At 42.3% G+C, this 21,279-nt stretch overlaps 4 protein-coding genes across 7 annotated transcripts; all 4 read left to right on the top strand.

The window, feature by feature from the left end:
• The first annotated feature begins 727 nt into the window (after positions 1-727).
• On the top strand, positions 728-1,858 carry LOC135463503 (uncharacterized). The gene has a single exon (XM_064740761.1). The coding sequence runs from the start codon at positions 728-730 to the stop codon at positions 1,856-1,858; it is 1,131 nt and encodes a 376-aa protein (XP_064596831.1).
• A 766-nt stretch (positions 1,859-2,624) lies between these two features.
• On the top strand, positions 2,625-3,755 carry LOC135463501 (uncharacterized). The gene has a single exon (XM_064740760.1). It carries the CDS (start codon positions 2,625-2,627, stop codon positions 3,753-3,755), a length of 1,131 nt encoding a protein of 376 aa, XP_064596830.1.
• A 2,572-nt stretch (positions 3,756-6,327) lies between these two features.
• On the top strand, positions 6,328-20,006 carry LOC135463500 (APOBEC1 complementation factor-like). Its single transcript, XM_064740759.1, has 12 exons — positions 6,328-6,981; positions 7,523-7,709; positions 8,719-8,774; positions 9,763-9,861; positions 10,689-10,787; positions 11,207-11,305; positions 11,615-11,713; positions 17,182-17,249; positions 18,283-18,376; positions 18,889-19,005; positions 19,292-19,412; positions 19,912-20,006. Exons 1-12 carry the CDS (start codon positions 6,844-6,846, stop codon positions 20,004-20,006), a joined length of 1,272 nt encoding a protein of 423 aa, XP_064596829.1. The 5' UTR covers positions 6,328-6,843.
• On the top strand, positions 11,823-16,954 carry LOC135463806 (uncharacterized). Of its 4 annotated transcripts, none has more exons than XM_064741250.1 (6): positions 11,823-12,441; positions 13,123-14,142; positions 14,341-14,403; positions 14,689-14,880; positions 15,263-15,463; positions 15,874-16,954. In XM_064741250.1, exons 5-6 carry the CDS (start codon positions 15,368-15,370, stop codon positions 16,447-16,449), a joined length of 672 nt encoding a protein of 223 aa, XP_064597320.1. In that variant the 5' UTR covers positions 11,823-12,441; positions 13,123-14,142; positions 14,341-14,403; positions 14,689-14,880; positions 15,263-15,367; the 3' UTR covers positions 16,450-16,954. The 4 variants fall into 4 exon arrangements, 3 of the variants coding, with proteins under 3 accessions (XP_064597320.1, XP_064597318.1, XP_064597319.1); XM_064741248.1 differs by having other exon boundaries at positions 15,742-16,954; XR_010443598.1 differs by lacking the exon at positions 14,341-14,403 and having other exon boundaries at positions 15,742-16,954.
• Positions 20,007-21,279: the final 1,273 nt, after the last annotated feature.

Here is a 21,279-nt window from a genome sequence, read left to right as displayed (position 1 = left end):
TCACCGACCTGCAAAGCTACACCAGGGTACTTCGTAGTATGTTTGCGGATGGTAGGGTGAACGAGAGCCGACTGCAAAGCCGGTTTTTGTGTTTTCTTTTTGTTTTTATATGGACTGGGTCAGTGTGTCAGGCTAGGGTTGATATCTATCCCGATAGCTCCTATGTATTATGTATGGACGCACCAGCTAGCTGGCTGGCTGGCTGGCAACAATGTATACAATGTATACAAGGCGCAGCCGAGCAAAAAAAACCACGTGTCCAAACAAAAACCACGTGTCAAAACAAAGCACAGCTGACAACATTGTTGGCCTGACTGCAGGCTGGCTGGTGGGTAGGATCGCTCAGCGTGTCTTTGCAACACTGTTCGCCCAGGAAGGCTCACTGCTGCAGGCAGAGGGTTGGTGTTATGAGCCGTAGAGCCTGTCGGTGGGATTTCCCTGTCTGGCTACCTGTGGGTTGTGGTAGGGATGGCTGGATCGACACCCCACCCAAACATACATGCACACTGGAGACTCTACTCTACTCTACTCTACTCTACTCTACTATACTAGACTAGACTAAACTATACTATACCATACTATACTATACTATACTATACTACACTCTACTATACTATACTATACCCCACTCCACTCCACTCCACTCTATACTATATATAGGCGGTCTGAGGTGGGTTCACTCATTACACACAACAGACACCAAGCAGCAAGGACGACGTGGCGGACTATGCCTCGCCTCAACCCACGGCGGAAAAAAAAATCAGTCACGCCGGGCCGTGGTTCAAACCCGATCGATACCGCTCTCCATGCTTTGTATTATAACCCGGACAGTCCAGCGGCTTACAGCGGGGTTCAACCCCTGCTCAAGGCAGCTCGACAACAGGGACTCAAAGTTAGTCGAACCCACGTGTCGGCTTGGCTGGCTCAGCAGGACACGTACACACTCCACCGGCCTGCACGCCGCAATTACCCGCGTAACCGAGTGGTGGTTGGGGGTATGAGTCAGTGGCAGGCGGACCTGGTCGACATGACAGCGTTCGCCAAAGAGAATGACAACAACCGTTACCTACTGACCTGCATCGATGTGCTCTCCAAGTATGCCTGGGTGATGCCACTCCGGGCCAAAACCGGGGCTCGTTTTATCGAGGCATTTCAACAGATTTTCAAGACGGGTCGCCGACCGTTGTACCTGCAAACGGACGAGGGGAAAGAGTTTCTGAACAGACCGTTTCAAGCCTTTTTAAAGGACAAAGGGGTGTTTTTCTTTCACACGTTTAACGAAACCAAAGCGTCCGTGGTAGAACGGTTCAACCGCACTTTGAAAGGTCGCATGTACAAATGTTTCACCGCTCACAACACTCGGCGCTACCTGGATGCCTCACCGGCGCTGGTTTGCGGTTACAATCAAGCCTACCACCGAAGCATACGACGAGCCCCTATCGACGTCACCCCCCAGAACCAGAAGGAAGTCCGGCAAGTCTTGTACAGTCCACCCACAGCCAAACGTTCGGTCCACCGGTATCGGGCCGATGATCTCGGGCGTATCAGTAAAGTGAAAGGGAAATTTGAAAAATCATACCTGCCGAATTGGAGCACGGAAATGTTCCGCATCGTCCGCTCCCACCCTCGACAGCCTGCTGTGTACACACTGGAGGATTTGAACGGGGACCAATTGCTAGGGACGTTTTACGAAACCGAACTCCAACCGGTGACAGCCGCGGTGGATAAGTTTTATCAGGTGGAGAAGATCTTAAAAAGGGAGCGGCGGCGAGGGAAACTGTACTATTGGGTGAAGTGGGTCGGTTATCCACCCAGCTTTAATTCTTGGGTGCCGGCCACGGACGTGAAACGTATTTAAACCCGAGGCTAACGGATTGACTGGGCAGCTGTCGTCACCGACCTGCAAAGCTACACCAGGGTACTTCGTAGTATGTTTGCGGATGGTAGGGTGAACGAGAGCCGACTGCAAAGCCGGTTTTTGTGTTTTCTTTTTGTTTTTATATGGACTGGGTCAGTGTGTCAGGCTAGGGTTGATATCTATCCCGATAGCTCCTATGTATTATGTATGGACGCACCAGCTAGCTGGCTGGCTGGCTGGCAACAATGTATACAATGTATACAAGGCGCAGCCGAGCAAAAAAAACCACGTGTCCAAACAAAAACCACGTGTCAAAACAAAGCACAGCTGACAACATTGTTGGCCTGACTGCAGGCTGGCTGGTGGGTAGGATCGCTCAGCGTGTCTTTGCAACACTGTTCGCCCAGGAAGGCTCACTGCTGCAGGCAGAGGGTTGGTGTTATGAGCCGTAGAGCCTGTCGGTGGGATTTCCCTGTCTGGCTACCTGTGGGTTGTGGTAGGGATGGCTGGATCGACACCCCACCCAAACATACATGCACACTGGAGACTCTACTCTACTCTACTCTACTCTACTCTACTCTACTATACTAGACTAGACTAAACTATACTATACCATACTATACTATACTATACTATACTACACTCTACTATACTATACTATACCCCACTCCACTCCACTCCACTCTATACTATATATAGGCGGTCTGAGGTGGGTTCACTCATTACACACAACAGACACCAAGCAGCAAGGACGACGTGGCGGACTATGCCTCGCCTCAACCCACGGCGGAAAAAAAAATCAGTCACGCCGGGCCGTGGTTCAAACCCGATCGATACCGCTCTCCATGCTTTGTATTATAACCCGGACAGTCCAGCGGCTTACAGCGGGGTTCAACCCCTGCTCAAGGCAGCTCGACAACAGGGACTCAAAGTTAGTCGAACCCACGTGTCGGCTTGGCTGGCTCAGCAGGACACGTACACACTCCACCGGCCTGCACGCCGCAATTACCCGCGTAACCGAGTGGTGGTTGGGGGTATGAGTCAGTGGCAGGCGGACCTGGTCGACATGACAGCGTTCGCCAAAGAGAATGACAACAACCGTTACCTACTGACCTGCATCGATGTGCTCTCCAAGTATGCCTGGGTGATGCCACTCCGGGCCAAAACCGGGGCTCGTTTTATCGAGGCATTTCAACAGATTTTCAAGACGGGTCGCCGACCGTTGTACCTGCAAACGGACGAGGGGAAAGAGTTTCTGAACAGACCGTTTCAAGCCTTTTTAAAGGACAAAGGGGTGTTTTTCTTTCACACGTTTAACGAAACCAAAGCGTCCGTGGTAGAACGGTTCAACCGCACTTTGAAAGGTCGCATGTACAAATGTTTCACCGCTCACAACACTCGGCGCTACCTGGATGCCTCACCGGCGCTGGTTTGCGGTTACAATCAAGCCTACCACCGAAGCATACGACGAGCCCCTATCGACGTCACCCCCCAGAACCAGAAGGAAGTCCGGCAAGTCTTGTACAGTCCACCCACAGCCAAACGTTCGGTCCACCGGTATCGGGCCGATGATCTCGGGCGTATCAGTAAAGTGAAAGGGAAATTTGAAAAATCATACCTGCCGAATTGGAGCACGGAAATGTTCCGCATCGTCCGCTCCCACCCTCGACAGCCTGCTGTGTACACACTGGAGGATTTGAACGGGGACCAATTGCTAGGGACGTTTTACGAAACCGAACTCCAACCGGTGACAGCCGCGGTGGATAAGTTTTATCAGGTGGAGAAGATCTTAAAAAGGGAGCGGCGGCGAGGGAAACTGTACTATTGGGTGAAGTGGGTCGGTTATCCACCCAGCTTTAATTCTTGGGTGCCGGCCACGGACGTGAAACGTATTTAAACCCGAGGCTAACGGATTGACTGGGCAGCTGTCGTCACCGACCTGCAAAGCTACACCAGGGTACTTCGTAGTATGTTTGCGGATGGTAGGGTGAACGAGAGCCGACTGCAAAGCCGGTTTTTGTGTTTTCTTTTTGTTTTTATATGGACTGGGTCAGTGTGTCAGGCTAGGGTTGATATCTATCCCGATAGCTCCTATGTATTATGTATGGACGCACCAGCTAGCTGGCTGGCTGGCTGGCAACAATGTATACAATGTATACAAGGCGCAGCCGAGCAAAAAAAACCACGTGTCCAAACAAAAACCACGTGTCAAAACAAAGCACAGCTGACAACATTGTTGGCCTGACTGCAGGCTGGCTGGTGGGTAGGATCGCTCAGCGTGTCTTTGCAACACTGTTCGCCCAGGAAGGCTCACTGCTGCAGGCAGAGGGTTGGTGTTATGAGCCGTAGAGCCTGTCGGTGGGATTTCCCTGTCTGGCTACCTGTGGGTTGTGGTAGGGATGGCTGGATCGACACCCCACCCAAACATACATGCACACTGGAGACTCTACTCTACTCTACTCTACTCTACTATACTAGACTAGACTAAACTATACTATACCATACTATACTATACTATACTATACTATACTACACTCTACTATACTATACTATACCCCACTCCACTCCACTCCACTCTATACTATATATAGGCGGTCTGAGGTGGGTTCACTCATTACACACAACAGACACCAAGCAGCAAGGACGACGTGGCGGACTATGCCTCGCCTCAACCCACGGCGGAAAAAAAAATCAGTCACGCCGGGCCGTGGTTCAAACCCGATCGATACCGCTCTCCATGCTTTGTATTATAACCCGGACAGTCCAGCGGCTTACAGCGGGGTTCAACCCCTGCTCAAGGCAGCTCGACAACAGGGACTCAAAGTTAGTCGAACCCACGTGTCGGCTTGGCTGGCTCAGCAGGACACGTACACACTCCACCGGCCTGCACGCCGCAATTACCCGCGTAACCGAGTGGTGGTTGGGGGTATGAGTCAGTGGCAGGCGGACCTGGTCGACATGACAGCGTTCGCCAAAGAGAATGACAACAACCGTTACCTACTGACCTGCATCGATGTGCTCTCCAAGTATGCCTGGGTGATGCCACTCCGGGCCAAAACCGGGGCTCGTTTTATCGAGGCATTTCAACAGATTTTCAAGACGGGTCGCCGACCGTTGTACCTGCAAACGGACGAGGGGAAAGAGTTTCTGAACAGACCGTTTCAAGCCTTTTTAAAGGACAAAGGGGTGTTTTTCTTTCACACGTTTAACGAAACCAAAGCGTCCGTGGTAGAACGGTTCAACCGCACTTTGAAAGGTCGCATGTACAAATGTTTCACCGCTCACAACACTCGGCGCTACCTGGATGCCTCACCGGCGCTGGTTTGCGGTTACAATCAAGCCTACCACCGAAGCATACGACGAGCCCCTATCGACGTCACCCCCCAGAACCAGAAGGAAGTCCGGCAAGTCTTGTACAGTCCACCCACAGCCAAACGTTCGGTCCACCGGTATCAGGCCGATGATCTCGGGCGTATCAGTAAAGTGAAAGGGAAATTTGAAAAATCATACCTGCCGAATTGGAGCACGGAAATGTTCCGCATCGTCCGCTCCCACCCTCGACAGCCTGCTGTGTACACACTGGAGGATTTGAACGGGGACCAATTGCTAGGGACGTTTTACGAAACCGAACTCCAACCGGTGACAGCCGCGGTGGATAAGTTTTATCAGGTGGAGAAGATCTTAAAAAGGGAGCGGCGGCGAGGGAAACTGTACTATTGGGTGAAGTGGGTCGGTTATCCACCCAGCTTTAATTCTTGGGTGCCGGCCACGGACGTGAAACGTATTTAAACCCGAGGCTAACGGGTTCGCTACCACTTCCGACTGACCTGCCTCAAGGGATGGATCGGTGTATACAAGGCTTGCGCGAGAATAAAGGGACCGTAGCAGCCGTACTGGGCGTTCTCTTGTACATCGGTGCTTTAGTGGGTGGATTGGCTGCGGAACTCAGCCTACAACTGCTCCAAGACCAGTCAACCCTGCAATATCTACGAGGACAATTGAACAAGACGCGTTTCCGCTGGATTGGGACACCTGTATCCCCACCTCAACCACCGTCAATTGCCCGTCGGTTTGACAATACCGAGAACGCCGACACTGCCACTAGCGCCATTACCCCGAGCTGGGATCGAACTCCCACGTCACAACCCTCCACACCCACCACAACCACACTACACCGACGGCACCCACTCTCCTCAAACTCCTCAAATTCCTCACCCCCTTCACGCACCCGGCCCTACTCACCCCACCACACCAATACCTAGCATCAATTATTGGACATCACAGATGGCGCTGTAGGGCTCTTCTCACATTTCGTACTATGAACGGTTCAATTTTCGATACTTGAGACTCACGGGTGAACTGCTTTCGCAGTGGCACAGCGAGTGCTACATAACCGTATGCCTCCAAGTTATCAGCTTATTTTTTTACCTATATGTTGCCTTACACGTTTCTGTGGTCCTATTCTCTGGATTTGGTGCCTTTTCTATGTAAATTGGAATAAAACAATAATTATTGGACATCATAGATGGCGCTGTAGGGCTCTTCTAAGCCCACGCACGTGCGTGGTAAAGTCCAGTTTGCCTACTTCTAGTTCGTCAGCAGTGAGACCAGCAGCAAGGTGTAGGTATGGCGTCCGCGGAGGAGGCTTTGCCGCGTCGTGTGACCCGGGAGCTAAACGAAGCCTCGCTGAAACTTATGGCAAGAACAGGATACACCATACGGCAAGAAAAATGGCAAAGAAAGTACGGCGGTCCACTTCCCGACTGGGAAAGCTCGGCTCCTTTAAAGGTTGCGAAATTTTCGTCCTAACCCTTACGGCAAGAAAAATGGCAAAGAAAGTACGGCGGTCCACTTCCCGACTGGGAAAGCTCGGCTCCTTTAAAGGTTGCGAAATTTTCGTCCTAACCCTAACCCTAACCCTATTCCAAAAGACTGTTACGAAGACGAGCTCGTTCCAGTATTTGAGAAGATAGGGAAGATTCGTAATGGAAGCCCGCTCTGGACTCCATAGAGGATATGGATTCGTTAAATACACTAACAAAGAACACGCGAATCAAGCGGTAAAGGAGCTTCACAACTACGAAATTCGTAAAGACCAGTTCTTGGGTGTTCGCAACTCTCCTGTAAGTCATGTAATTTCCACTATAGAAGCTTTTTTGGTTGTCTCTTCGTTGCAAATTAAAACACATTTAATTGCCAATGTAGACAGCACCAGACGTCGGAAATATCGGTTGGTTAGTTGTAAAATTCACGAGTAGGTATCACAGTCCAAACAAATTTGACCGTTATGTAAGCCGTTATTTGAAAAGTTATAATTGAACTAAAATTTTTTGTATCAGAGGGGTATTTTGTGTGGGTGGATATGTGTAAAATGTCGCGTAACTTCTTGAAATTTCTTATCGTCTGCTCTTTCATTTTCCGTCATGAGAAGGTGGTGTGCGCGCGTGCAGCATTTGTTGCATTTTCTGTCATGAGAGGGTGGTGTGCGCGCGCGCGCGCAACACTTCTTGCAACAAGTGATTTCTTTTGTATGGGAGGCTGCGGTGATAATTAATATAGTCACTTATGGCTGAAAAGCACTGATGCATCGTCATTTTGTACATTAATATTGTGCATATTTGTATGACTGGAATAATATTTATGTTGTGCATATTTGTATTACAGAGGGGAGTTTTGCACGTGGGGAACCTTAGGCCTATGTCGACAACTACAGAAGACAAAATTAGAAAGCTGTGCAGTCAAGTTGTGGGAAGAGACAATGCTGTGGAAAGAGTAGAGAAGATAAGAGATTATGCATTCATTCATTTTAGAGACAGAGATGCTGCTATCATGGCCATGACTAAACTTAATGGTGAGAAAAATTATTTATTTTGGAGTTGTGTTGATTGGTTTTGGATAAATACAAATGCATTAACGGAAGTATATTTTTTCTATCGTTAGGTGAATGTAGTTTTTGTGTGCATTTATAGAGTGTGATATATTTCCATTCGGATAGTTCTGTTTCTGATAAGTAAAAGTTCATTTTCGTATGTCAGTCGCATGTGGCACATTATTATTTTTTAACTAGTTTTTCACTTGATTGATGTTTACAGAAAAATTACATGATAGAATATCCACCAACATCTAAGGGAGAGTATTTGGAAAACATGCTAACTCAAGTAATTAAGATGAAGCAGTGAATAACTGACGCATCGCTTGCCTATAGGATGTTTGATACTTCAACTACGTACAGGAAATGGCTCACAATTATGGGACAGACTTACATATATTTACAGAAGAGCACATACAGCATAAATTCACACTTCAAAACATAAGGTGTGGGCATTCTCTAGAATATTTGTTTGGATAAATTTCTGTATAAATTGGATTTTATGGTAGCTTATTATTAACTTAATATCACCCCTCATTCAACATGGATGGGAAGGTCTGCCAGCAACCTGTGAATGGTTGTGGGTTTCCATTAGGCTCTGCCTGGTTTCCTCATGCTATAATGCTGGTCACTGTCGTATAAGTGAAATATTCTTGAGTACAGCCTAAAAACGCGCCAATCAATAAATCATTCAGCATGAAAAGAAGCTGTTGAACATTAAATGATCAAATGTTTAAAAGAGGGAAGTTGTTTCAACAGTTACATGTAATGGGCTGAATATTGAACCCAAGCTCCCAGGACCATTTTCCCAGGAATTTTTTGAGAAAATAAGAAGTTTTCTTTGGGAGAAACTCTAGGTAGACTGTATCTGGAACACTTTTTAACTGATGTGTAGCATTTGTACTACGTCCTCATTCTTTCAAGAAATAAAATTAAAGGAAGATCAAGGTGGGAAGGCATTATATAATAAGTCATGTATATTTCTCTCTAGGAATGAATGTTGAAGGTGCTTACATTGAGGTTGTATGGGCAAAAGGAAGAGAGCAGGTAAGAAATCATTTGGTCAATGTTGCTGTCACATCGTGAAAGTCATCTCAAATGTGTAATTCAGGACAGCCCAGCGATCATCCTCTCCCATAGGTTAAGTTTGTCTGTAACATAGTATGTGAAGTAAACTGTGTTAAGTTGGAAGAGTTCAAATGTTTTCAAATTGAGAGTTTGTGGAAGGTATTAGGAATAACAAAATTATTTATATATATTTATATCAGGTAAATAATTGAATTTTACTACTGATGAAAATTCTTTATTGCAGGTTAATCAGGACTGGGACTTGGGTGAGGTTGATAGAGCATACAACAGAGGCCAGGAAGTGTTGGAATCTTGGAAGCAGAAAGAAGTATCATCTGTCAGGGTAAGAGTTCCTCATATGGTAGGATAGGGGGTTCTGTTATGTCAGGGTTAGAGTTCCTCGTATGTTAAGGTAGGGGGTTCTCATATATCTGTAGGGGGTTCTCATATATCTGGGTAGGAGGTTCTCATATGTCAGGGTAAGAGTTCCTCATATGTCAGGGTAGTGGGCTCTGTTATGTCAGGGTAAGAGTTCCTCGTATGTTAGGGTAGTGGGCTCTGTTACATCAGGGTAAGAGTTCCTCATATGTTAAGGTAGGGGGTTCTCATATATCTGGGTAGGAGGTTCTCATATGTCAGGTGTGTGTGAAGTAAGCTTTGCATATAAAAACCAAATTATTTATATATATTTATATCAGGTAAATAATTGAATTTTACTACTGATGAAAATTCTTTATTGCAGGCTAATCAGGACTGCCACTTGGGTGAGGTTGATAGAGCATACAACAGAGGCCCGGAAGCGTTGGAATCTTGGAAGCAGAAAGAAGTATCATATGTCAAGGTAAGAGTTCCTCATGTGGTAGGATAGGTGTGAAGTAAGCTTTGCATATAAAAACCAAATTATTTATATATATTTATATCAGGTAAATAATTGAATTTTACCACTGATGAAAATTCTTTATTGCAGGCTAATCAGGACTGCCACTTGGGTGAGGTTGATAGAGCATACAACAGAGGCCAGGAAGCGTTGGAATCTTGGAAGCAGAAAGAAGTATCATCTGTCAAGGTAAGAGTTCCTCATGTGGTAGGATAGGGGGTTCTGTTATGTCAGGGTAAGAGTTCCTCATATGTCAGGGTAGTGGGCTCTGTTATGTCAGGGTAAGAGTTCCTCGTATGTTAGGGTAGTGGGCTCTGTTACGTCAGGGTAAGAGTTCCTGGTATGTTAAGGTAGTGGGCTCTGTTATATCAGAGTAAGAGTTCCTCGTATGTTAAGGTAGGGGGTTCTCATATACCTGGGTAGGGGGTTCCCACATGTCAGGGTAAAAGTTCCTCATATGTTAGGGTAAGGGGTTCTCATATGTCAGCATAAGAGTTTCTGGTATGTAAGCATAGGGGTTTCAGATCCGGTATGCAAGGGTAGGGAATGCCACTGATGGCTTATGATGTTGAAATTTTCCAGTGTGTAGAAATATTGAAGGCCTCATATGTGTAGTATAATGCCTTAGCCTTTCAGGCCGTTGATTAAAAAATGATTAGAACTACATGCTAAAAATCTTTAATAATAACTTTTTTTTAATCAGTGTATAATACTATATTCAAGAATTGTCACATTATTCCACCACGATCAGGTTTATGGATGGAGGAAATTGGAGTAAGACCTGGATTTGTACATGAATTTATAGGTCAAGTAACTACAGTGGAAGCAAGTCAGCTGTTCAACCCTTTGAGCGAATCTGCTTTCATGCATGCTTTGGTTGTATGACAAGTGTACTTGATACTGTGACAAATTTTTCAGGGCTATAGCTATGATTTTGATCCTAGTTAAATTATTTATATATATTTATATCAGGTAAATAATTGAATTTTACTACTGATGAAAATTCTTTATTGCAGGCTAATCAGGACTGCCCCTTGGGTGAGGTTGATAGAGCATACAACAGAGGCCAAGAAGCGTTGGAATCTTGGAAGCAGAAAGAAGTATCATCTGTCAGGGTAAGAGTTCCTCATGTGGTAGGATAGGGGGTTCTGTTATGTCAGGGTAAGAGTTCCTCATATGTCAGGGTAGTGGGCTCTGTTATATCAGGGTAAGAGTTCCTCGTATGTTAGGGTTGTGGGCTCTGTTACGTCAGGGTAAGAGTTCCTCATATGTTAAGGTAGGGGGTTCTCATATATCTGGCTGGATTTGTACATGAATTTATAGGTCAAGTACCTACAGTGGAAGCAAGTCAGCTGTTCAACCCTTTGAGCGAATCTGCTTTCATGCATGCTTTGGTTGTATGACAAGTGTACTTGATACTGTGACAAATTTTTCAGGGCTATGGCTATGATTTTGATCCTAGTTAAATTATTTATATATATTTATATCAGGTAAATAATTGAATTTTGCCACTGATGAAAATTCTTTATTGCAGGCTAATCAGGACTGCCACTTGGGTGAGGTTGATAGAGCATACAACAGAGGCCAGGAAGCGTTGGGATCTTGGAAGCAGAAAGAAGTATCATCTGTCAGGGTAAGAGTTCCTCATGTGGTAGGATAGGGGGTTCTGTTATGTCAGGGTAAGAGTTCCTCATATGTCAGGGTAGTGGGCTCTGTTATGTCAGGGTAAGAGTTCCTCGTATGTTAGGGTTGTGGGCTCTGTTACGTCAGGGTAAGAGTTCCTCGTATGTTAAGGTAGGGGGTTCTCATATATCTGGGTAGGAGGTTCTCATATGTCAGGTATGTGTGAAGTAAGCTTTGCATATAAAAACCAAATTATTTATATATATTTATATCAGGTAAATAATTGAATTTTACTACTGATGAAAATTCTTTATTGCAGGCTAATCAGGACTGCCACTTGGGTGAGGTTGATAGAGCATACAACAGAGGCCAGGAAGCGTTGGAATCTTGGAAGCAGAAAGAAGTATCATATGTCAGGGTAAGAGTTCCTCATGTGGTAGGATAGGGGGTTCTGTTATGTCAGGGTTAGAGTTCCTCGTATGTTAAGGTAGGGGGTTCTCATATATCTGTAGGGAGTTCTCATATATCTCAGACATGATTTTTTTCCGCTTTTTAGCGGAATTCCGCTTTTTCTTTGTTCAGTTTCGATTAATTTACCTGTTTTCCGTTTTTTTTTTCTGTGTAGTAACATTTTGTAAAGTTCCGATTTATTTCCTCAAAATAAAGTCGAAGATTCTGTCAATTTGCCGATGCATGGCTACCGAAATCTGGCATTGCCGGAGGTTATAATGTTATCTGAATGGAGTCTATTGTCCAGTCAGATCGTGTGTTTCATTAAGCCGAACTGTTTCAACCAATCGGGAACAAGATACCATTATTCGAAGGCAGAAGCAGAGCCAGCCCGGTCAAAAATGGCGGCAACGTCTCGGAGTATCGTGGATCGATCAGATAAAGATTTTGATGCGCGTACAGTGGACAAGGGGTTGAAAAACATCTGGAGGTGGGATTGGCTTGAACGGAAGGTCGAAGGGGAATACGTGGGAAAATTCATGAGGAAGATAACATCCGCCGGTTTGGCTTTCTGCGAGTTGTGCCACAAAGATGTGCATTATGGGGGTCGCGGATGGAAGGCGCTAGCACAGCACATCGGCCAGAAAATTCACAGAGATAACCTGAAATTACGGTCGTCTAACTACAGTCTATCTGGTAAGTTCTGTTCCCTTATCAACATTCAGGGTGGAGTAAGGTTTAGGGGTCCTCCAGTAAGCCCATTGTAGTCGGACAATAGAGGCGGACTTGAATGAATGGAGTGACGTAGAGGACCCACGGACCGTTATTCTTTACCAGTTCCACCTGTGCAGAGATGATCACGTAGTAAGGGAGGTAACTCCCCGCTCTTATATTCTGCTTGTTGGTCAGCTTTTTGAACTTTCCGTTAAATATCAGTTGATAACTCGCTATGGTTCATACGGCATTATATGAAGACAGATGAGATTATTAGGCATTTATTTTATTTACCCATTAGACTGTTAGAGTTTGCTAAATATTAAAATAAATAAATTGATCAAGGCTTAAAAAGATAGGCCTATATAAAAATTGAAATAAAGACATGTTCGTCAAAAATAAATTAAAATAATGACATTGCCACCAACTAGCATACTAAATGATTTTTGTTTACATTAGACAGAGGGATGCTACCAAATTATATTAAGCAAATAATGCATTAATGGCGACACATAGCCTATATTAATTGTATACAAATTAAAGGTTGTGCTTTTAGCATTTTGTAAACCACAGCGCAGAAGTTCGAGTCCTGTTTTGAAACCTACTTGGTATATTAATTTAAAGGACTAACTTTATAATCACTCTCATTTTCGTTTGTTGTAGCTGCTTTTGGACAAAAGTCAACAGATTCCAAGGCTCCTTATGGTATACACCCAATGTTTAAAGCTGCTGCTGCAAAGGCCCCTGAAGGAGCTTCTGCTGAAATTGCCACACCATTAAAGGACAGAATCGTCAATCAAGAAGCAATGCTTTTGGCATTCACGGCTGAATATTCCTTATCATTTGCCATTGTTCCTAATCTCATTCAGTTGGCGAAAACCTTATCTCAAGATAAAAGGGCACTGGAACATCTAGAAATGTCACGCACAACTGCTTCCTACAAAACCAGGTTTGGTGTTGGAAAAATGTTTGAGGACAAACTGTTGGAAAACCTGAGGTCCGTTCACCTCTCACTAAACATCGATGAAAGCACGAGTTCAAACTACCAAAAAGTTCTCACAGTTCTTGCAAGTTACTTCAGTCCAGATTTAAATAAGGTAGTTGTGCAACATTTTGCCTCTCTGACCTGCATCAAAGTTACAAGTGAGTCTCTCTATCAGAAAATAGTGACTTTGTTTGAAACCAATGAAGTGCCCTGGAGTAATCTTATGTCCATACTCATGGATTCTTGTCATGTTATGAGGGGATCAAAGTCAGGACTGGAAATTCAAATTCGGGAGAAAAAAAGCTGGGCACCTGTTGGATGTTGATGGTGACATTTGCCACCATATCCACAATGCCACAAAGGCATTCTGTAAGCCCTTTGACTGGTTCTTAGAACAGCTGTTGAATGATTTGGTCAATGACATGAAGTGGTCTCCTGATTTGAGGGAGATGTACCAGGAAATGTGTGAAATTCTGTGAATAAAGTACAGTATATCACAGAGGTTTGTCAGCCACAGGTGGTTGTCTGTGTATGATGTGACTGTGGACACCAATCGGCTGTTTGATGCATCAACTGTTTTCTGTTTCCCCATGTTGATGAAAGAGGAACACAGACAACATCTGCCGACAGTGGTAGAAATCTACAAAAGATTAAACGTATCTGAAGCATCCAAGGAACGGATACGGGAAATACACAAGGTAGACTTTAATACATATATTGACATTAATTTGACCTGTTGTTTGCCAATGTTATTAATTTTCCTTTATGAATTAAGCATGACATTCTTTCAGCATTTGTATTCTTCTGTTGTTGTTCTTTGCGTGGCATGAGTTTGAAGTTCTAACCCTGTTCCAGTGTTTTGTTTAATTTTGCACTTTGGTTCATTGTATGTACAGTATATCCATGGAGTTTTGCTGTTTGATGTTGACTAAAGATGGGCTCTCAATGGACATTGACTGGTAAGATACATTTATTACTGTGTTGTATATTGACATAATAAGTCAGATATATTTATATGTCAGTAAATTAATAATTTTATACTGAATACCTGTAAGGTTTATAACTACAGCATTTTTTGTATACGCATTACCATAGAGCTTTACCATAATTGTTATCAAGTACTGCAGGCCATGTATCTTGATTTCCAGCCTGTTGTAATCAGTCTGACAATGTATGTTATTTTTTCTGAAATGATATTTTACCTGGTATTAATAGTTACTTACATTTCTGGTGGAATTTGCCAGGAACTTGGTCAAAAAAAATTGACAAAGGAAGGCAGGGAGAGGAAAGACCGCATCGTCACACGGATTTTTACACAGAGAAAACAGACAAAAATGGTGATGGGCTTGTACTGTTCAGTCTTCCCTCTCCTCAAACACTTTGTACTACTGTTTGAGATGAAAGAGCCACTCATCCACCAACTTCATGAATCACAGGTACTGTACACTCTACATTGTCCACAAAAATGATTATAGAAGGTGGATATAAGAAAATGTCTAAGAATATATGTATGGTGAACTGAAAGTAAATTGTTGCGTATATTTCACATGGCAAAAAGTCAATTTAAATGGGATATTGAACATATGTCATTTAAGCCAGTGCTAATTTTCTTATTAACGGAACAATTCAGTGTTGATTTTATTGGCTTGAAACCATTAAACTAGTAACTGTGATAATGTCATAATTCCAGGATGGAGTGATATGAGTAAAATGTGTTGTTTTTCACAGCTGCTCCCATTCAGGAGTTACTTCAAAATCTTGAAAAAATATGCATGAGACTAATTTGAGATTTCAATATTTGTTTTATTAATTTAACAGTTAAAGCTGTTTAAGGACTTCCTAGGATGATATGTCAAAGCAGAAGTCATCAACACAGCATCAACCGGAGCTCAATTGAAGAAGCTGGATCTGAAGCAAGCTATTATGAAACCGAAGCAGATGTTCATGGGAAGTAAAGCATTGAAACTGATCCAGAGTCCTTCAACGCCGACCTACATGGTTACTTCATTTCTAAAACAGGTGAAGGAAAGCTACCACAAAAGTGGTGTAAAGATTCATCTCATTCTTTCTTTGTCAAAATGTCCAAATCTGTTAAGCATAAATCATTAGATTTATTGCAAACTATTATTAATCTATGTGTGTTTACAAAATGCTAATTTTACATCAAATATTCAAAGCATTTTGGACATATTTTCTGTATGCCTTTGCCTCTGAATTTTACAGCTGAAGTCTGATATAATCTGAAAAAGAAACCATTTGAATTTTTTAGAAAGACTTATGTTTGATTGTCATTTCAGGTCAAGGAAGCCTACATCGCCTGTGGGGATACCCTGCAGAAGAAATTAGCACTAAGTAACAAGTTTTTGAAGGCTGTTTCTGCCCTTCACCCTCATGCAAGTGGTCACACACTTACTCTTTCTTTGCTCCAGAAGTTACCAGCACTGGCGCCTAATGTCCTGACAGAGACAGAAGAGGAACTTTATGAGTTAAATATCAGAAAATACCAGACAGATCAACATCCTGATTTCCCAGAAGGGTCTCGTATTGATGAGTGGTGGGGGAAAGAAGAGATATGTCTGAAATATCCGTGCCTTTCCAAGATGGCTAAGGCTGTTCTGTCCTGTTTCCATGGACCCCAGGTTGAATCTTCCTTCAATGTAATGAATGACGTCATTGATGCCAAATCTGGGAGACTCAACATTGAAACCTACCAAGCCATACAAAACATAAAATATGGTTTGAAAGCTTCTGGTAAATCTGCTGTGGAGTATTTCAAGAAGAGGGACCATCTCCATGATAAGGTTGATCACACTCTTGTGAGGAATGTCAAGCGATCATTCAGCCAGTATAAGGCCATTCTTGAAGAGAAGAAATCAGTTGCCACAGAAAAACAGAAACAGCTGGACATTAGGGCACAGAGCACTTTGACGAAAAGGAAAGCCAAGGAGTTGTGTCAAAAGGCAGCCAAGAAAGCCAGAGTGGAACACCATGGTGCCATTGAATGAAAAACTGGACAGTTGTATTCTGTGCCATAACATGCCAATCTAAACATTTGACTGAAAATGCTGAAAATGACCTGTACACTACTAACAATGTCTGAACCAGAAAAAATCTGTTACATGCATTAAATTTTGGCTTTGGTACAAAAATGCATTCTTCTCTCTGTCCAGAAGATTAGATTTCTGTGGGGGCAAAGCAGATGGGAAAATCTGTAAGTCAGAAAACAGTGTTGGTTTTCTTCATATTTTACAGGATTCTAGTTTGATTTTAATAGCCAAAAACGTCCCAGAATCCATTTTCAGCCACGCAGATTTTTCTAGCTTCCGGGGCCTAGGCGGCCACTGGACCCCGGCCTTTTTGGGCTATGATAGTAAATTTCAGCTATTTTCTTGGTTCACCACAATCATGTCTGATATCTGGGTAGGAGTTTCTCATATGTCAGGGTAAGAGTTCCTCATATGTCAGGGTAGTGGGATCTGTTATGTCAGGGTAAGAGTTCCTCGTATGTTAGGGTAGTGGGCTCTGTTACGTCAGGGTAAGAGTTCCTCGTATGTTAAGGTAGGGGGTTCTCATATATCTGGGTAGGAGGTTCTCATATGTCAGGGTAAGAGTTCCTCATATGTCAGGGTAGTGGGCTATGTTATGTCAGAGTAAGAGTTCCTCGTATGTTAAGGTAGGGGGTTATGCATGCTTTGGTTGTATGACAAGTGTACTTGATACTGTGACAAATTTTTCAGGGCTATGGCAATGATCCTAGTTACTCGCCTCCATTGTATTACAACCCGATGTCTCCACCACCCGCAAGGTAAGAACTATTTTGGCCTGAAATCCACAACTCTGTTCACCCAATATAAGAATACCGATGAGAATCCAGCACAGCAGATGATCTTGCAGTCAGAATAGAGTTGTATTCTTGGAATTTTTATAAAAAATCTGTTATCTTAGAACAATATTTGCGGAATTAAGAGCATAGGTTGTCATATTCCACCGTGTGTGTCCAGTTTGTCTGTTTAATATCAGGGTTCTCAGAAGTGTCAGATGCTCTGTCATTTGTGTGCTTCAGACCAGGAACAGGATATTTGTCTTTGGTTTTAAATCATTTCAGTTGTGATCATCTAAGATGAAATCTTAGATAACCTAAGATTAAATTTTACCTTATGATTTGTCTGTAATAACTGTAACTGTAAATAAGCATATGTAAGTGGGTTTTACAAAGTACAGTATTGTAGCTCTCCTGCTGATATGCTAATGGATACAGAGTACAGAGTGAGAACTAGAAAAATGACATGGGTAAGTCTACTTTGGCAACTGAAATCCAAAATGAGGTAATGACGGATTTCAGTTGGAAGGTGCTTCACATGGAGCAGAAATATTTGCAAGAATGTGCAAGGCATAGCTTTATTGAAAACAGGCGATTTTATTGAATGGTAGGGGCTTGCTTTTTGCCAAGAATTAATGTGAACTTCGTACCACCTGTGACCTATATTCTTTAATTGTCACTCTGTAGCTTTCCATTCAACAGCATACATGTAGGAAAGGTACACTACCATATTTAGTGGTTTTGCCATTGTGGTTGATAGAGTCATTTGACGTGAAAGAAGTTGCATTTATGTGTTATCCATGCAATGTCCTCAAAAAAAACGTTTTATGAGCTTCTTACATGTAAGTATACAAAGAAGCATTAAGTTTCATCAACCAAACCTGAATAGCTCAATATATTTGATTTTATGTGAACATCTCAGGAGGAAAAGCAGGAAGAAGAAACTTTAAGAAGGCTCAGTCACATAATTTTTACCATGAAATAGCTTGAATATTTGTGCTTTTTGTACTGTTAGCAGGGCGTTGGCAGAGCGAGGTCCCATGGGCATCAGAAGCCCTGTGCGAGGCCGAGGGGTGATGAGGGGGTGGGGCTTTAGGAAACATCCAGCAGAGGTGTGTATCGTTGTCAATGCAGAAGGTTTCCGGTCCCATATCCCATTAAAAAAGTTGCGCATTGCAACTTATTCTGGAGCACGCTTAAAGGATTACGCAGTCTTAAAATCTATAATCTGCCTACGCCGTACTAAAAGACATGAACCGATTGTGCAATTAACCAGAAGGTGAGTTAGTTCAGTTTCGTTGAAGATGGGTGTTTGTTTAAACTTTGAAGTAACAGGTAACATACTTAGAAACTAATTCTTATCTAATATTTCCTATACATGTAATGAGTTTTGAATTAAATTTCGTTAATCAGGTGTGTTAATAGCTAAAAAAAAAAAAAAATTGGCTGTTTTGTTATCATTGAAAGTTGTCATAATGCAAGGCTCTGTGTTTAACCTTTGACCATGATTTTGTTTTGTGGAAGAATTTTTTGTTTTACTAATTACCTTTAATTTATAGTCCGATTGCCCTAGTGAGGCTTCAGTAAATCAAGAGTGTCATGCATGTAACGATGTTCACTATAGGTGCTCAATGACCTTTGCCAGAAGAATGGATGGGGAAGTCCTGTATACCAGCTTCATTCTCTCATGGGAAGGGATGGAAGTGGTGCCCAACAGCTCTTAGAGCTCTTTTTGTACAAGGTACTACCATAGGTTTCAACAAAATGTTGATAAGAAACTTGTTTGAAGAGATAAGAATCAAGTTCTTTTGCTGGAATGTAACTTTTTTTTATTATTTATTTATACAATTAATCATGTCCATGTGTACCAGAAAGAATAAGAAGTAAATTATCTTATAAAAATAATTGATCTGAAGTAAATCGAAAAAAGAATGTCGTGGTGGGATTTATACATGTATAAGTATATGTAGAAGTTGATGTTAGGCATTTACATTGTTAATCTATGGTAAAGTACATTTGTCTTTCAGATCACCATACCAGCTCTCGGTACTCAGTTTCCAAATTGTAACCCATTTACCCCAAATAAACTGTGTTCTACTGTTGAGGGGGCAAAGGTTTTTGCAGCAGAGTACACTTTGATGCAGTTAGGTGTGCCTTGAAGGTAAAGTTAGTGTCCAGATAAAAAAGGAAAGACAAACAAATGCTTCACCGCCCAAGCTCTACCCTTTTTCACTTATGATACATCATTGAATAAGTGGCCATTGTATGCTTTGATTTCTTCTTTCTTTCCTGAACCAGCTTTGCTTCTTGATTTAAGAAAGTAAAAGCTATCTCATTTTACATGTTTGTAACAGTATATGAAAAGTATAAAAAAAACTTCTTTACTGGATAATATGTAATAAGACATGCTGCAAAAAACTTAATTGCTGAAAATTACTATTCATAGCTGAGCTGTTTGCCGTTATGTAAGCACTTGTGACATGCATCAGGTATTCTGTGTGTTAGCAACTCGTTTGAAGAATGAATGGTTAAATACTCACATACATACATGCATGCGGTTACCCAAGTATATTTTGAATGAATATTAGCCAGGAAAGTAACTATTTGCATAACTAGAATTGTCAGAGTTTATTGTTTTGTGCTGCAGCCCTAGAGTACATTAGCCCACCATGTCCTTACACCCAGCCGAGCTATGCCAACCACCCCGACCCACCTGTGGAATGCTTCCAACAGATCATGTGAAAAGCCATGGATGACCTCCTGGTAGTTGTCGTTTTCTCTTCGATGGTCATTTGGCAATCTCTACTAATAGAGCCAGACATTTTGACACCTGCTTTGACCGGTCTTTTCAAAGTCAAATTAGCTGTTCAGTGCACCCATTTATCATTTATTTTCAATATCATTTTTATCATTTACACGTATGGGCTCTGTTAGGTTCCCCATAGCAAGTACTGCAAGTTTATGTTTCGGTATATCCTTTTGTATTTCAGATTTTTGATAGAAAAGAATAAAACATTGAAAAAAAGAATTTTTTAATATAACTGGTAGTTGTCGTTTTCTCCTTCATGGTCATTTGGTTGTCTTGTGTATATGTGTGTTAAGATTAGTGGATAAAGAATAATTGAATTTAACCGTGTAAGAAATGGCTGTTACATATCTTGCTAACATATGTGGATGTTGGTGAAAATACAGAACATTTGCATTTGTGTTGGAAAACCATTGTTGTATTTTAGATGGCCTTGCTGTGAGCATTTAATTCCATTTTTGCCTCATGTTTTGGAAAGCACATCTCTACTAATAGAGCCAGACATTTTGACACCTGCTTTGACCGGTCTTTTCAAAGTCAAATTAGCTGTTCAGTGCACCCATTTATCATTTATTTTCAATATCATGTATTTATCATTTACACGTATGGGCTCTGTTAGGTTCCCCATAGCAAATACTGCAAGTTTCTGTTGAAGATAGTATGTTTCGGTATATCCTTTCGTATTTCAGATTTTTGATAGAAAAGAATAAAACATTGAAAAAAGAATTTTTTTAATATAACCTGTTAGTTGTTTTCTCCTTGATGGTCATTTGGTGGTCTTGTATATATGTGTGTTAAGATTAGTGGATAAAGAATAATTGAATTTAACCGTTTAAGAAATGGCTGTTACATATCTTGCTAAAATATGTGGATGTTGGTGAAAATACAGAACATTTGCATTTGTGTTGGAAAACCATTGTTGTATTTTAGATGGCCTTGCTGTGAGCATTTAATTCCATTTTTGCCTCATGTTTTGGAAAGCACATCTCTACTAATAGAGCCAGACATTTTGACACCTGCTTTGACCGGTCTTTTCAAAGTCAAATTAGCTGTTCAGTGCACCCATTTATCATTTATTTTCAATATCATGTATTTATCATTTACACGTATGGGCTCTGTTAGGTTCCCCATAGCAAGTACTGCAAGTTTCTGTTGAAGATATTAGTATGTTTCGTTATATCCTTTCGTATTTCAGATTTTTGATAGAAA

Source organism: Liolophura sinensis, chromosome 3 (genome assembly GCF_032854445.1).
Source record: "Liolophura sinensis isolate JHLJ2023 chromosome 3, CUHK_Ljap_v2, whole genome shotgun sequence".
NCBI lineage: Eukaryota > Metazoa > Mollusca > Polyplacophora > Chitonida > Chitonidae > Liolophura > Liolophura sinensis.
The sequence above is the reverse complement of the archived record's forward strand: the minus strand, read 5'-3'. Positions and strand labels throughout refer to the sequence as shown.

Coding starts and splice junctions, on each gene's coding strand:
- LOC135463503 (XM_064740761.1), top strand. CDS start 728: ATGCCTCGCCTCAACCCACGGCGGAAAAAAAAATCAGTCACGCCGGGC.
- LOC135463501 (XM_064740760.1), top strand. CDS start 2,625: ATGCCTCGCCTCAACCCACGGCGGAAAAAAAAATCAGTCACGCCGGGC.
- LOC135463500 (XM_064740759.1), top strand. CDS start 6,844: ATGGAAGCCCGCTCTGGACTCCATAGAGGATATGGATTCGTTAAATAC. Junction 7,710..8,718: donor GGCCATGACTAAACTTAATG/GTGAGAAAAATT, acceptor ATTTCTCTCTAG/GAATGAATGTTGAAGGTGCT. Junction 10,788..11,206: donor AAGAAGTATCATCTGTCAGG/GTAAGAGTTCCT, acceptor TCTTTATTGCAG/GCTAATCAGGACTGCCACTT.
- LOC135463806 (XM_064741248.1), top strand. CDS start 15,368: ATGAAACCGAAGCAGATGTTCATGGGAAGTAAAGCATTGAAACTGATC. Junction 15,464..15,741: donor TTACTTCATTTCTAAAACAG/GTGAAGGAAAGC, acceptor TTGTCATTTCAG/GTCAAGGAAGCCTACATCGC.